General features: G+C 37.8%; 1 protein-coding gene across 2 annotated transcripts in view; it reads right to left on the bottom strand.

The window, feature by feature from the left end:
• METAP2 (methionyl aminopeptidase 2) overlaps positions 1-10,341 on the bottom strand; it is a 29,620-nt gene extending 19,279 nt beyond the window's left edge. Inside the window, exons 1-4 of one of the 2 annotated variants that reach the window (XM_060164724.1) lie at positions 10,095-10,341; positions 8,226-8,330; positions 4,321-4,386; positions 465-567 (exon numbers count right to left, since the gene is read on the bottom strand). In XM_060164724.1, coding sequence (XP_060020707.1) covers positions 465-567; positions 4,321-4,386; positions 8,226-8,330; positions 10,095-10,245 — 425 coding nt within the window. In that variant the 5' untranslated portion in view covers positions 10,246-10,341. Of the gene's footprint in view, positions 1-464; positions 568-4,320; positions 4,387-8,225; positions 8,334-10,094 lie in introns of both variants that reach the window. The other variant, XM_060164723.1, reaches the window with a different exon arrangement.
• Between the last annotated feature and the right edge of the window lie 2,791 nt (positions 10,342-13,132).

A 13,132-nucleotide genomic window follows, 5' to 3' on the forward strand; every position in this document is an offset into this window, starting at 1 on the left:
GACTACTCAGAGGAGTTTCAATAAAGGCAAGTCGTCAAAAAATACTTCTGTCAAATGGAACTGTAAATGATTTCAGGAAAAAAAACAATGTAGGTATAGGCATCAGCCACAGATTACTTAGTTCTTACTGTTCACAGAAACTCAAAATGGAACAGACCAGACAATGCATTATGGATTCAGCCCATGGAAAAAAAAAAAAGTGGAGTTCAATGCAATCCATGCTCAAAGATCAAGAATGATGAAAAACAAATGTTTGTTTTAAGTTAACTTTTATCAATAAAGATTAACCAACTACTGGTCCCAATCATTTTGGATAAGAGGGCTTCTACTGTATCTTCTCTGCAACAAATTCATAAGCTTTTTTATTAAGGTAGTGGAGCAAAGTCCTAAGAAAAATCAAATCTGCTTTATTGCTAAACTACAACTTTCAAAAGTCAAACTGGAAGTTATTTTATGATCCTTACCCATCTTGTGTGGGTGGGTACTCGCATTCTTGTCCTTTGGGAAATACACCATTAGGATACAGGTCACATATTGGAACTGAGGGAGGGTCTGTTTGAACTTTTGCTGTGAGATACAAATAAAGCATTAACTTCTGTAGTTAAAAACAAAATTAAGCAGTTAGCATTAGTTTTTCTCAGTTCCTAATTGTTATTATATGTCCTGACTTTAAGGAACCTCCCTGGTATCAATTTACAGTTCAAAACAGAAGATACTTCACCACAATAGCCACCTCCTGATTTATAATTAATTACTTGGGAATAAAAATATTCAACTCCTCAGAACTCCATTATGTATTTAAACAGTATATGCCTTGGCACAAAGAACACTTCTAATGTTTTTGTCTTCATTTACTATACTGGAAATGGAATAACATACAGAGGCTGGCTTTCGCAAATAAAAATCAAAGAAGCAACAAGAAAATAAAAAAGAAATCCTATAGCGATAAAGTAAAAATATAAAGCTATTATGTTTAATAAAATAGGTAAAAAACTTATTCCAAGGGTATATTATGTATAAAAGTTAGTATACATAGTATGTATATTATGTATACATACATACTTAGTATGTTAGTATGTATACATACCCCAGGGCTAAAAGACTTTAGGTAGCCATATACAAATTTCCAGATACTTGAAAAAAGTTACAGTACTTAGCATATGTTTTTTTTTTTTAGCATATGTTTTAAGGACACATTATTTCCCAAACTACATTCTAAGACACCAGTGTTCCAAAATGCTTTTTAAAAATATTTAGAGATGTGTCTTCTAAAAATCCGTTTAAATGCGTAAGAACTAGTTCTTATATAGTTCTTATTCTACAAAGAACTTTCTTTTAGTAACAAGTGCTGTATCCAAGGAATGTCAGGAGGTTACATAAGACTTAATTTATGCAATAATATATGACTTTCAATGTATACCTGCAGCATGTAACAACTACTGAGTTGAAGTGTGTGGTTTTCTTTTGATTTTTACCAGTCTTATGGGTTTTTATCTGAAATTTTAACACATATTTTAGATTTTTTTGTTCTGCAATGGGAAATAAAAGGATGCATATAAAGAAAAATTTGACAATTTACTGAGCCAAATCATTTATCTACAGAACCATTTTTTGGTTCCCTCTTTTAATCTGAATATTCAATATTTCACAAACACCCACCGTTTTCCTCTTTTTTATGTAATGCTTAGAAGTGTTCTACGGACAAATAAACTTGGGGAATGCTGTTTTAGGTTCCTCCGAAGAGGGAACGTTTAGAATTTGAAATCAAAAATGACCTTAGAGGTCATCTAATTTAGTTTCACACTCAAATCCAGGAATCCTCTAACACCCCTGACGGATGGCACTAAGTGCCTTACAGCGGAGGCAATCACTATTCCCAAGCTAAAATACATTCACTTGGGGAGAACTGTAACTGTTAGAAAGCTCTTCCAACACTAATTCCCTGTTACTTTCATCTGTTAGTTCTACTTTACTCTTTGCAGTTAAAAAAAATTTACTTTTCATTTCTACTGCTTCCTTCCTCTCTATGATGAGAAACCACTTTAAGGGATGCGGTTCTTAACACTTTCACTCATATTCATCAACCTTGTCAGTGATCCTTTTAAGTTGGTACTAGAATTGACTTCTATTAATAGTTCAAATAAGGTACAATTAGTATAATACACTGTTGATTCTAAAAATCCTACTGCTACTGAAAGGTTAAGATTCCTAGCTTTTTGGTTCTCACTGTATAAGCACTCAAAATCCTTAGGATTCTATCACCTTATACTAACTTTATATATGCTTATTTAAATTTCAGCTTGTTAATATTAGCCTATTGTCTCAGTTTTCTTTTGAAATCTTGATTTCTGTCAACCAAAGTATTATCATCCTCAGCTTTATATTTCATCTACAAATCTAATAAAGATGCCTTTTATATTGTCCACAAATTATTAAGACAAAATAGTTAAAGGACTCAAGAAGTTCATTAGAGAAAAAATAAAGAATTTGTCATTGAAATAAATTGAAGCCTAGCCTTTACCACTTATTAGCTGTGACTTGGACAAATGCCTAAATGTGCCAAGCCTCAGTTTCCTCATCTACAAAATGAGGAACTAGATGAAATCTTGGATAACCTTTGAAACTTATAACGTACTATGTCCAAGTTATTATCTAAAACTATGAATAATTATAAATATCTGTATTGCAGTTATTGTTAACTATCACTTACAATTCTCTCACTTTATAGATGAGGAAAATGAGGGCAGTAAACTGCCCCTGATTACAGTATTTGGTTTATTTCATAAGTGATTTATGACAGCCTACACAAATAAGAGACATTCAAAGCAAATCAGAGAGCAAAAATCAAAACACAGAAAGAACCTAAAATAGAACCTGAAATAAGGCCAATACAAAACCAGATTTGGCTCTAAATCCTCTAGTAGCCAATATCCAAAAAAAAGGCTAGGTTATTTGCATAGTTCATGGTGCTTCTGCAATAAAACACATTAACTACTCAGGAAAAGCACAATTATTCTTGATACTAAGACCAGAAAAAAAAGGGTCTCTCAAGACTGCTCATAAAGAAATATAATGAACAGTAAGTTCAACAACATCCTCAGAGGAGGCACAACAAAGGCTGATGGCATCATAATAAAACATCTGTCAGTGGAAGAATTCTACCAAGGGCAAATACAAAGCAGCCTCTTAATGCTCCTCCCTGCTTATCTACCTTCATTAGGAAGCAATTTTAGAGTATTTGGAGAAATAGATCTTTCTCAAGCCGATCTCAGGTAAGACGTCTCACAAGCACACTATGAACAATTTTTGAATGGAAGGAACATGACATCATAATACCTGGAGATTCCTGGAATGCAAGTAATCTGTGCTCATTAAATACAGATTATGCTAGGGGCAGAACTGACATCCTGAGTAGAAGGATCTAACCAGGATAGATGCCTGACTAGAAAGAAGGCTATTCCATCTCCACCTAGAGACATATCAGGGGAATGGCTGGCAGAGCCAATAGCTTTCTTAAAAAATAATTTAAGTATTTCAACCCAGAGATAAAAATGAAAGTCAAACCCTCAATATTCTCATTCATAAAATTTCAGCCTAAAGATTTTAAAGGAAGGTTTAGCCAGACACTCAATGGACCCCAATAACCAAAGGGCATCCAAGATTAGAACTTGTTCTGATTCTCAACCCAAACTTTATTCCCCTTAGTCTATATACAGTCTCCTTAGTCTATGCTATACAGTCTCCCCTTAGTCTCCCTAAGAGCTTCAGGTCTATGAAGATGTTTGGTTATATCGTTTATAGAAATAAAATACAAGTAGGATCATATATTAAGTGAATCTGAAATACTACAATACATGTTATTAATAAAAATTCACCATACACACAAATTTTGAATAATGGGACTCCTCATTAAATATTCGCCAAGAATCTCATACTATCAAAACTGGCAGGTGAACTGCAAACTATGTTTATCCTATTACCACTTGGTGGCATTACTTTAGTCATCACTGACAAAACTATTTGAATTATTCAAATTTTAAATTATAAAGTTTTTAGGAACTCATCCCTAACATGCAGTAAAATACAACAAATTTATTATTAACATCCCCTGGCTGAATACAGCTAAAGAAAATAACAAGACTCTTAAACCAAAGTACTTGCCAAATAGCTGTGAGTTTCACTAAATTCTACCTCCATTAAGCCTATATTTATTTCCCTAACATATACCAGGATCTTAAGCAACTTCAAATCTACTCTTCAAACCTGCTGGTTAATAAACCACTTCTAATTTGGCAAGTAGGATTAACTAAAGACACTAACGTCCTCTCTTCTTCTTCTTCTTTTTCTTCTTCTTTCCAGTTGCTGCATCTCCATCACCATCTCCATCTAAGAAAAGACATGTCAAGTTCACTTAAGCCTTATAAGCAGAGGGACGAAACAAGCACAAGCAGACAAGTACACAAACACACAGTGCATCTTAAATAGCATACGACAAAGCTGACCCAATACTCTTAGAATTTTGTATACTGTTAGCTTTAAGTATCAGAATTAGACTTGTGCAATCAAAAGCACTAGTAAACTTTACTTTGACTTACTCTATTAAAAGAATTGAGATATTTTTAAGAATAAAACATGTATTAAATAACATCTTTTTTTTTAAAGCAAAGAAAAATAACTAGTGTTACTGAAATACCTGTAATAATGATTATATGACTTCATCTGAAATAATAATAGTTTATATATGCTTTGCAGTTAAACACCTGTATTTCATGACCTCATGTGATCCTAAAGCAACCCTATGAGGTAACAAGGAATGTTTAAGGACATGCCCAAGATAATCCTAACAGATAAATAGCAAAATTGAACCAAGAATATCACCTGATTCCTAATCCAGTGAGAGGTAAATGGGGTCTCATATTTTAAAATATCTTTTCCTGGGACTTCCCTGGTGGTCCAGTGGTAAAGAATCCGCCTTCCAGTGCAGGGGACGCAGGTTCGATCCCTGATTGGGGAACTAAGATCCCACATGCCGCGGGGCAACTAAACCCGTGCGCCACAACTAGAGAGAAGCCCACACGCCCACACGCTGCAACGAAGGGCCCATGCGCCACAATGAAAGATCCTGCATGCCTCAAAGAAAGAAGATCCCGTGTGCCGCAACTAAGACCAGTCGCAGCCAATATAAATAAATAAATAAAATATCTTTTCCTGCATAGTTGTTATTAGAGAAAAAGAGTTCTCCTTCTTTCTGGATCAAATTGTATACAAAAAAATTTCTACTTCTCCTAGGTTCATAGTTTTCAGATTTTCAAAAGAACCTGATGACCAAAAATAAGAACTATTTTAAAAAAACAGCTGGCAAAAGAATATACAAAATAGCCATGATCTGCCTGTCGGTTTTCATAACAACTCTGCTTGAAGCTTAATGACCATACACTTAAACTTTGAGAAAAAATAAAGAATACGATTATGACCAAGATTAAACAGTGAGTTAAAGTATTTTAAATAAAGGTATCAAAAATAGACATAAGTGTCTGAATTTCTAAAAATGTTGCTCAATAAATTTCAACAATCATTTCTGAAGTATGCTAATCTACCCACAAATAACTAAAATAACTAAGAGCAAATAACTAGGATATTCACTAAGCTTATTTTGGTAATCATTTTATGATGTATCTAAGTCAAATCATTATGCTGTATACGTTAAACTCACACAGAACTGTATACCAGTTATATCTCAATAAAACCGGAAGGAAACGAATGAATAAACAAACGAAAGACGGGAAAAAAACTGCTCAAAAGCTCCCTCAATGAATCATCTTATGAGGCCAGTTTGCACTGTTCACTTCACTTTGTCCTGCCCCAAAATGGTCTCTTTTGTTTGGTTTTAAGTCCCATTCCTTCCAATGAGCTTTCCATCAGCATTCAGCCCACAATTCCACCTCCAAATTTCAATAAATTTTATTGCAGATACCAGTATATCTTTCCAACTCTATATTTTGTCTCTCCACAATAATCAGTTTTCCTTTAGAAAAAAGATATTGAAATATTAGCTTTCCATCCTCTCAAAGACTTCTCACAACAGTTTATTTTATTTTTTTTGCGGTACGCAGGCCTCTCACTGTTGTGGCCTCTCCCGTTACGGAGCACAGGCTCCAGATGCACAGGCTCAGCGGCCATGGCTCACTGGCCCAGCCGCTCTGCGGCATGTGGGATCTTCCCGGATTGGGGCACAAACCCGTGTCCCCTGCATCGGCAGGTGGACTCTCAACCACCGCACCACCAGGGAAGCCCACAACAGTTTAATAGTACTGGTTGATCCTGATTATCAAAATGAATTAGGAAAACAATGAACCCAAACTGGAGAAAACTAAATTCCTAAATATTTGATATTCCTAAAATCTTCTTTAGTACACTGAAGATTCCCATTCTGACAAGCAAAATTTCCTCCTTCAATGTCAAGAGATTCATATAACTTTGCAGAGGTGTAATGAAACAAGGCAGGCACTGTCTTCAAATTAGCACTGTGATTGATATTCTACACACAGTGGGTCAACAGCAACCTATTATATTACCTTGAATTTACAAATACCTTTCTTGTTAAGAGTTCAAAATATGTTTATAATCTGAAGCATAAACCAAGGCAGAATGGACAAGAGATTTGCTTAAGGAAAAGGAAAAGCTAACTATTCCCTTGAATCTGAAACCAAGCAGGACCCTGTAGGGCCTTCTCAGGGACAGACCCCAAGTCTCCCACCTCTTTTGTAAAAAAGCTTTAGACTCTTAGGCTTTCCCTGAGTTCCAAAGAGCAAATTTAATCAGAGACATGAGAAAAATGCAAAAACAAAGGAAAACAATCAAACAAAACTAAATAATAATAGTTTGTCCATTAAAAACAAAGGACCTTTGGTTTTTCCTCAAGGGCTACAGATAATATCTTGAACCATATCCTTGAGTTGGTTTGCAGATACTAACCCCCCCAAACCAGGTGGAAAAAGTTAGCTGTATGCTGACCACCAGCACACAGACTCCAGATCAGTTGAAACCAGAAAACTATAACTGAGATTCCCAAAAAGTCACCCTGTTACTGCACAGCCAACCAATCAGAAGAATGTCCACAAGCTGATCAGGCACCTGGCAACCCTCACCTCTAATGTTGCCTTTAAAAACCCTTCTCTAAAAGCCTTCAGGTCTCTTGGGCATGAGCTGCTTATTCTCCTTGCTTGGCATTTTGCAATAAACGCTGTACTTTCCTTTGCCGCAACCTGGTGTCCGGGTTTGGTAACAATTCTTGGCATTTTTTTCCACTAAATTTGACTGTAAGCTCCTTGAAGGCAGAGAATTTATCCTTCTAAAGGAAAAACAACTGCTCTGCATTATCCTAACATGATAAAGTACAGCACGTATTTGTTGCTAAGGACTGGAAGGCATAAGCCCAAGCTGGCAGTTCTTGAGGCAGAACAGTAGATCATAGCAATAGATAATTAAGAATGGGGAAGCCCTATCTCCTCTTCTGCCAAAAGAGGCTGTAGAATAAAAATAGTTCTAACTAATCACTCCCTCCACTGTCTTACTGATAGCATCAATTCCTACAATTCCAAGAGTTGTTGTCTTTAAAGAAATCTTTGGCAAAAGCTCCAAAATACCACAAGGATCTGGGGTCAGGAAATTCATAATAGATTTGATAAGCACTCCAACATGCTCCTTTGACAAAAAGGGAAGTACCTTTGATAGAGTAAAAGGAATAGACTTGGAATCAGGTGCTAGGTTTGAAACTCTGGCTCTGTTATTCTACACAAACTAGCTGTGTCACATTGGGCAAATCATATAACTATCATTTCCTGTTTGCTTGGTTTTTGTGAGGGTAAAATGAGAATGGATGAAAGTATCCTAAGATAGTGCCTAGTACATATTAGCTGTTCAATAAAAGTTAGTTAAATAAACAGGCATTCAATTTTATCTTATTAATACCCACTACTCGGCCTTTTGTTAAGTACATTTTTAAAGTTGAGATCTGTGTTATTTGAGCATTCAACATATCCAACTTTTAAAAGAGTTGCTAATAACTAAATACATTTTCCTTTTCATCTGTGACATTGAGGCTTTAACATCAGTTAAGTAAAACATCAGAGAATATTGGACTATAAGGACAAATAAGCAACTTTGGTTAAAGAATGTCATATTTTCTTGCTTTCCTAACCACAAAAATCAAATTAACCATTTACCTTCATCGTCATCAACTCTTTCTTTCTCTTCCAATGCTTGTCTTTCCAACTGTCTTGCTACCTCATCAACCGAGGCTCCTGATTCTTTATCAGGTTCCTGTTGCTCTGCTGATCAAATATAATAACATAAATCAAATCTAATAAAGATCTTCCCACTAAAATATGTTCTAAGGATTCTAAAAAACATGTTAAGTCTTCCTGATAAATGTTCATAAAACAAAAGCAGAACATTACTTGAAGCAGAATAAAATTTATTTAACGAAAAAAAATATTCCATATCTAAGTGGTACTGCCCATTCAACAAAATACTCATTACACATTCTCTGTGCTAGGAGTTAAACTGTAAGTTGTTCTCTACCCTTAAGTAGTTTTAACTTTTTTAAAGTATTTAACAATTAGACTACAACAAATAATTTATTAACCAAGCAAGGACTTAAGATGGGCCATAAATGCTGAAGGCCTTAGTAAGAGGATTTCTGTGGGGTCCTGGGGGCTTCAGGGGTTCAGGAAGAAATTGTCAAGCCGGGCTGGGTAAAATAAAAATAAGTAGGAAAAGACATTCCATTACTAAAAAAACAAACTTCTCCAACAGCTAAGCACAAGAGCAGGCCCTGCTGTAGAAGTAATAAGAATGTAGCTATATGAGTAATATGTATGCGTAAAAAGAGGTAGTATTACCATGTAGCACATAATGAAGTGACATGCTGGCTATGCAGAGAATTCATCCTGAGAGATAGAACTGTTAAAGATATATTAGGGTCAGTCTGCTAAACACCTTAAAAGGACAAACTGAAGAGTCTGGATTTCATCTGAAAGCCAGGAACTGCCACCAGACTATATCCTGGGATTCAATTTTGCTCTGGAAGCATCCTAGCCCCTACAGCTCTCCCTCTTCAACTCCCATCTAATCAAAACTTCAAAAGGATACAGGTTAACCCTCTCTAACCTCTCTCAACTCCACTTTATCACTTCTGGCTTCTCCACTGTCCTCTCACTCTTTCTGTGGCTGATTTTAACAGTACAAGTAACTCTTCCTAAAACCAAGGCCTTGATGCAACAAAAACACTGACTTCTCACAATCAAACAATTAAGTTTCTAACTCATAATATAATCCAACTGAAAACTTTCAGCTGTTTTCCTTGCCTTACCAGTAGATTTAGAAAAGCTCCATTCGGACCCACAGAATATCCTACCCAGACTGCCTACAAGTGGCATCATAATCCAGGCCTAAAAGCCCAAAAGCTTGACTATACTGTGGGATTAGGCAGGTGAAGAGTCGCACCACCACACATCCTGCTATTACTACTCAGTAACAAGAGCGCGTGGGTATTCACACACATACACACACACCCCAAAAGGGCTGCGCGCCACACAAATCTCTCCGTAAACTGGGATGGTGGGGGGAGGTGCTGCTGAGGCGCTAAGACTCGGTTACTCCACCCCCAACCCTCGACGAAAATATGTCCCACGTTGCTCCAGCAAGGAGGCGGCAGTATGGGTCAGAACCAGATTTTTGAGAAGGAGGCCAATCCGCGAGGAAGGTGAGAAGGCTGGGCCCTGGGCACGGCTTCAGGTCCGTCGCACCGTCTGCGTGGGAGCTAAGCGCCGGCAATGCAGGGGCTCCGGCCCAACGACCCCACAGAAGCTGAGGCACCCTCTTCTCCACCCCTCCCCCACCAGGTCCCTAATACCACGCGAGGAGCCGCCTCTCCCCGGGGCTGGAAATCTGCAGCTCGGCCCGGACACACGTTCAGTCCTGGGAATCAGTCCAGGATTCTAAGTCCCTAGTCTCTGTCAGCCCCGCCGGGCCTGAGTCGAGCCGTTCGGCCATCCCGGCGGGGACTGGGAAGACATAAAAACTCCCTTTACCTGTGGCAGCTCCTTTACTCTTCTTCTTCTTCCGTCTTTTTTTCTTGGCCGCCTCCTCAGCCGTAAAGGCAGCTCCCTCCTCCCTGTCGTCTGGATCCAAGTCGCCATTCAGGTGGCTCCCGCAGGACGCTGCCTCCTCCACACCCGCCATGTTGCCCAAGAGAGCGCGAGGAACTAAGACAGGGCGGTGAGGGCCCGCTCCTTCTTCACCCACCTACACCAGCGACGCCGGAAGCTGCTCTCGATGGTAGGGGCGCGGGGAATGCTGGGACGGTGGAGGACTCGACTGTGAGGATTTCGCGTGGAGCTGGGCCGGGCTCGTCTCAGGCGGGCGTGGCTGAGGAGGTCGGGAAAACCGCGCGAAATCTGACCACACCCTCGTCCCGCGCCTCGGGTAAACCTGCCTGCTAGGGTCAAGTTGAATTCCCGTGCCTGCCCTATGGACAGGCGCTGCCCGCGCGCGGGAGAGGGGCCTCTCGACTGGAACCGGAAAGTTTTATATTCGTGGTTTTATACAGCGCACCGGAAGCGAGGAGAAGGGCGAAAAAATGCCTTCACGTGTACACACTTCTTTTTTATGACTCAAAAGGACTGCGTTTTTATTCACAATTACAGCTCACGGTGAGGCTATCCAAACACTTAAGGAGATGTACCTACAAAGGGGCCTGACTGAAGAGGCAGTCAGAGGTTAAGAGATCAGGAGGCGTCTATTATTAGAGAAGCCAAGGAAAGACAGCGTCTCAAGGAGGAGGGAGTGATCAACTGCGTTGAGTGCTAAGAGGTCAAGTAAGAGGATGAAAAATGCCGGATGTATATATTATAGTGACATGGAAACCACTGGTGACCTTAGAAAGAGCTATTTAGGTAGAGAGATGGAAGCCAGATTAGAGAGTTGAGGAACGAGAGGAAATAGAGAATCTCTTCATCTTTCAAGTTTCAGCTTAAATGCCACTCCCTCAGAGAATCCTTCCTCAACAATCTATATCAGGCCCTGCTCATACAACCACGCATTGAATTCTTAACTTTTTTTCATGGCAATTTGTAATTTATTTGTGTGATTATTTGTTTTATGTGTGTCTCTCCAACTACCTTGAGCTCCATGAAGACAGGAACCTCGCCTGTTTTGTACTCTTATTCCCAGCACCTACCTCTAACCTAAAGCATTGTAGGAGCCCAGTAAATACTCATTGTATAAATAGCACTTAAGAAGTGCCAAGTACTTTACATTCATTATCTCATTTAATCCACTTTTGAGTTGGGGAAATTAGAGCTAGAGAGTTTTGGTCACTTGCACCAGGTCATACAGGAAGTAAATAGCAGAGTTAGAATCCAAACCCAAGTAATCAGGTGCCAGAAATTTAGTAATTCTGTATTGTGCCTTCCCAGTTGAAATTCCTAATCAGTTCAATAAATATGTATTGATTGTAGACTAGAAGTAATTTTTCTTGGTGGAAGATACAAAAGTGAAAAAAAAGTATCCTCAAGAAAGTTTGGCATTCAATGAGACATATAAATAAATAAGAATAAAATAAAATGCTAATACTTTCCTTACAACATTTATTATTTTCTATTCCAAGTTAGTCTGTCATAAAGATGAAGATTTTTAAAAGGGTCTAAAAGGTCTTAAGATTGGGGGCAAGAATGCGGCTGTCAACCTCAGGAGGAATCAAAGCTCACCCTGGTTGTGGTGCAAAGCTACTGCCAAAAGCATCCTTATAACTAAGATCTGCTGTATGAAAAATGCCTTCATGCTTTGTTGTGAATCTTCCCAGTTCCACTATAAGTTCTGGGAACACTTGGGCCATGGCTGCTACCTCAGACCCAGTCCAGTAGACACAGGATCCTAGAGGGTCAGTAGATAAATTTTGACAAAGGGTGTTTGAGGTATAAGTTGATCTACAGAATTATCAATGTCAGAATTTGTTCAATGAAAAAAGTAATGCTAAAGTGCACTGATAACACAAAATACTGTTTCTTTGCTGCAAAGGGATTGTACTCTACTTTTCCCCCTTTCTTTCCGAAAAGACGCAAGAAAATGAAACTTTCAAGGTAATAGTAAAAAAAAAAACCATATCTTGACAGTACGGTAGTGAATATTTGCTGGATGATAATTTTCCAGGACACTGCAGAGTCTGAGATAACTGAATAATTATACTTAACAGCCCATCACTCCTTATTTTCACATTTTTCTTCATTTGGTTTTCTCTATAAGAGGAAGTTGAATGGGGTAAAGGAATAAGAAATGTTGAAAACTTAAGTAAGAATCTAAAAGAAGCTGTATTAAATATAACTCAATACCAGCATAGACAAGAATATTTTTTCTAGCTAATCACATGAAGTCATTTTGTCTTAGATGGTTAACTAGATAAGCAGACAAAAATAAGGTTTTTTTCCTTAGAGAGAGACTTTTCCTATTGTAAAATCAATGTAATAAGATATATTTATTATTTTGTCCCAAAAATGTATTTTTGGTGAGAAAATATTAATTCCAAACTGAGCAACATAATTAGCCTCCGCCTTATTTTCTTTGAAGTCCTTGGTTAGTGGTGTGGCTTAGGACAAATCACTTAATCGCTCCAAATTTCAGTTTCCTTATTTGTAAAATGAGGATAATAATAGTACCACATCATAGGATATGGAAATTAAATTTCAAAATGGAGAAAAAGCACCTGTGACAGCACAACACTTGACACAATAGTGATATGTGTTAGCCAACATTGCTGTTAATAAGCCATGCTCTTGAAATTTTTCCATTTGTGTGTATTATATGATGGCCTAAATATCCTAAGGCACACATGTCTTTTGTGACCTTTGGCAATGGGTTAACAAGAAATATATTAAGAAAAATATGGGAAAGCTTGTTTGCTTGACATTAAGGGAAATACTGAGGATTTTTTTCCATATCTTTATGGTTTAAAAAGTGCTATATAACTATTTTAAAATGTATAGATGATATGGCATAGATACAGATATATAAATACAGTCACACTGGGGGTTAGGGCTTCAAAATATGAATTGGAGGGAGGGAACACAATTCA

The sequence above is a fragment of the Lagenorhynchus albirostris genome, chromosome 11 (assembly GCF_949774975.1).
Source record: "Lagenorhynchus albirostris chromosome 11, mLagAlb1.1, whole genome shotgun sequence".
Taxonomy (NCBI): domain Eukaryota; kingdom Metazoa; phylum Chordata; class Mammalia; order Artiodactyla; family Delphinidae; genus Lagenorhynchus; species Lagenorhynchus albirostris.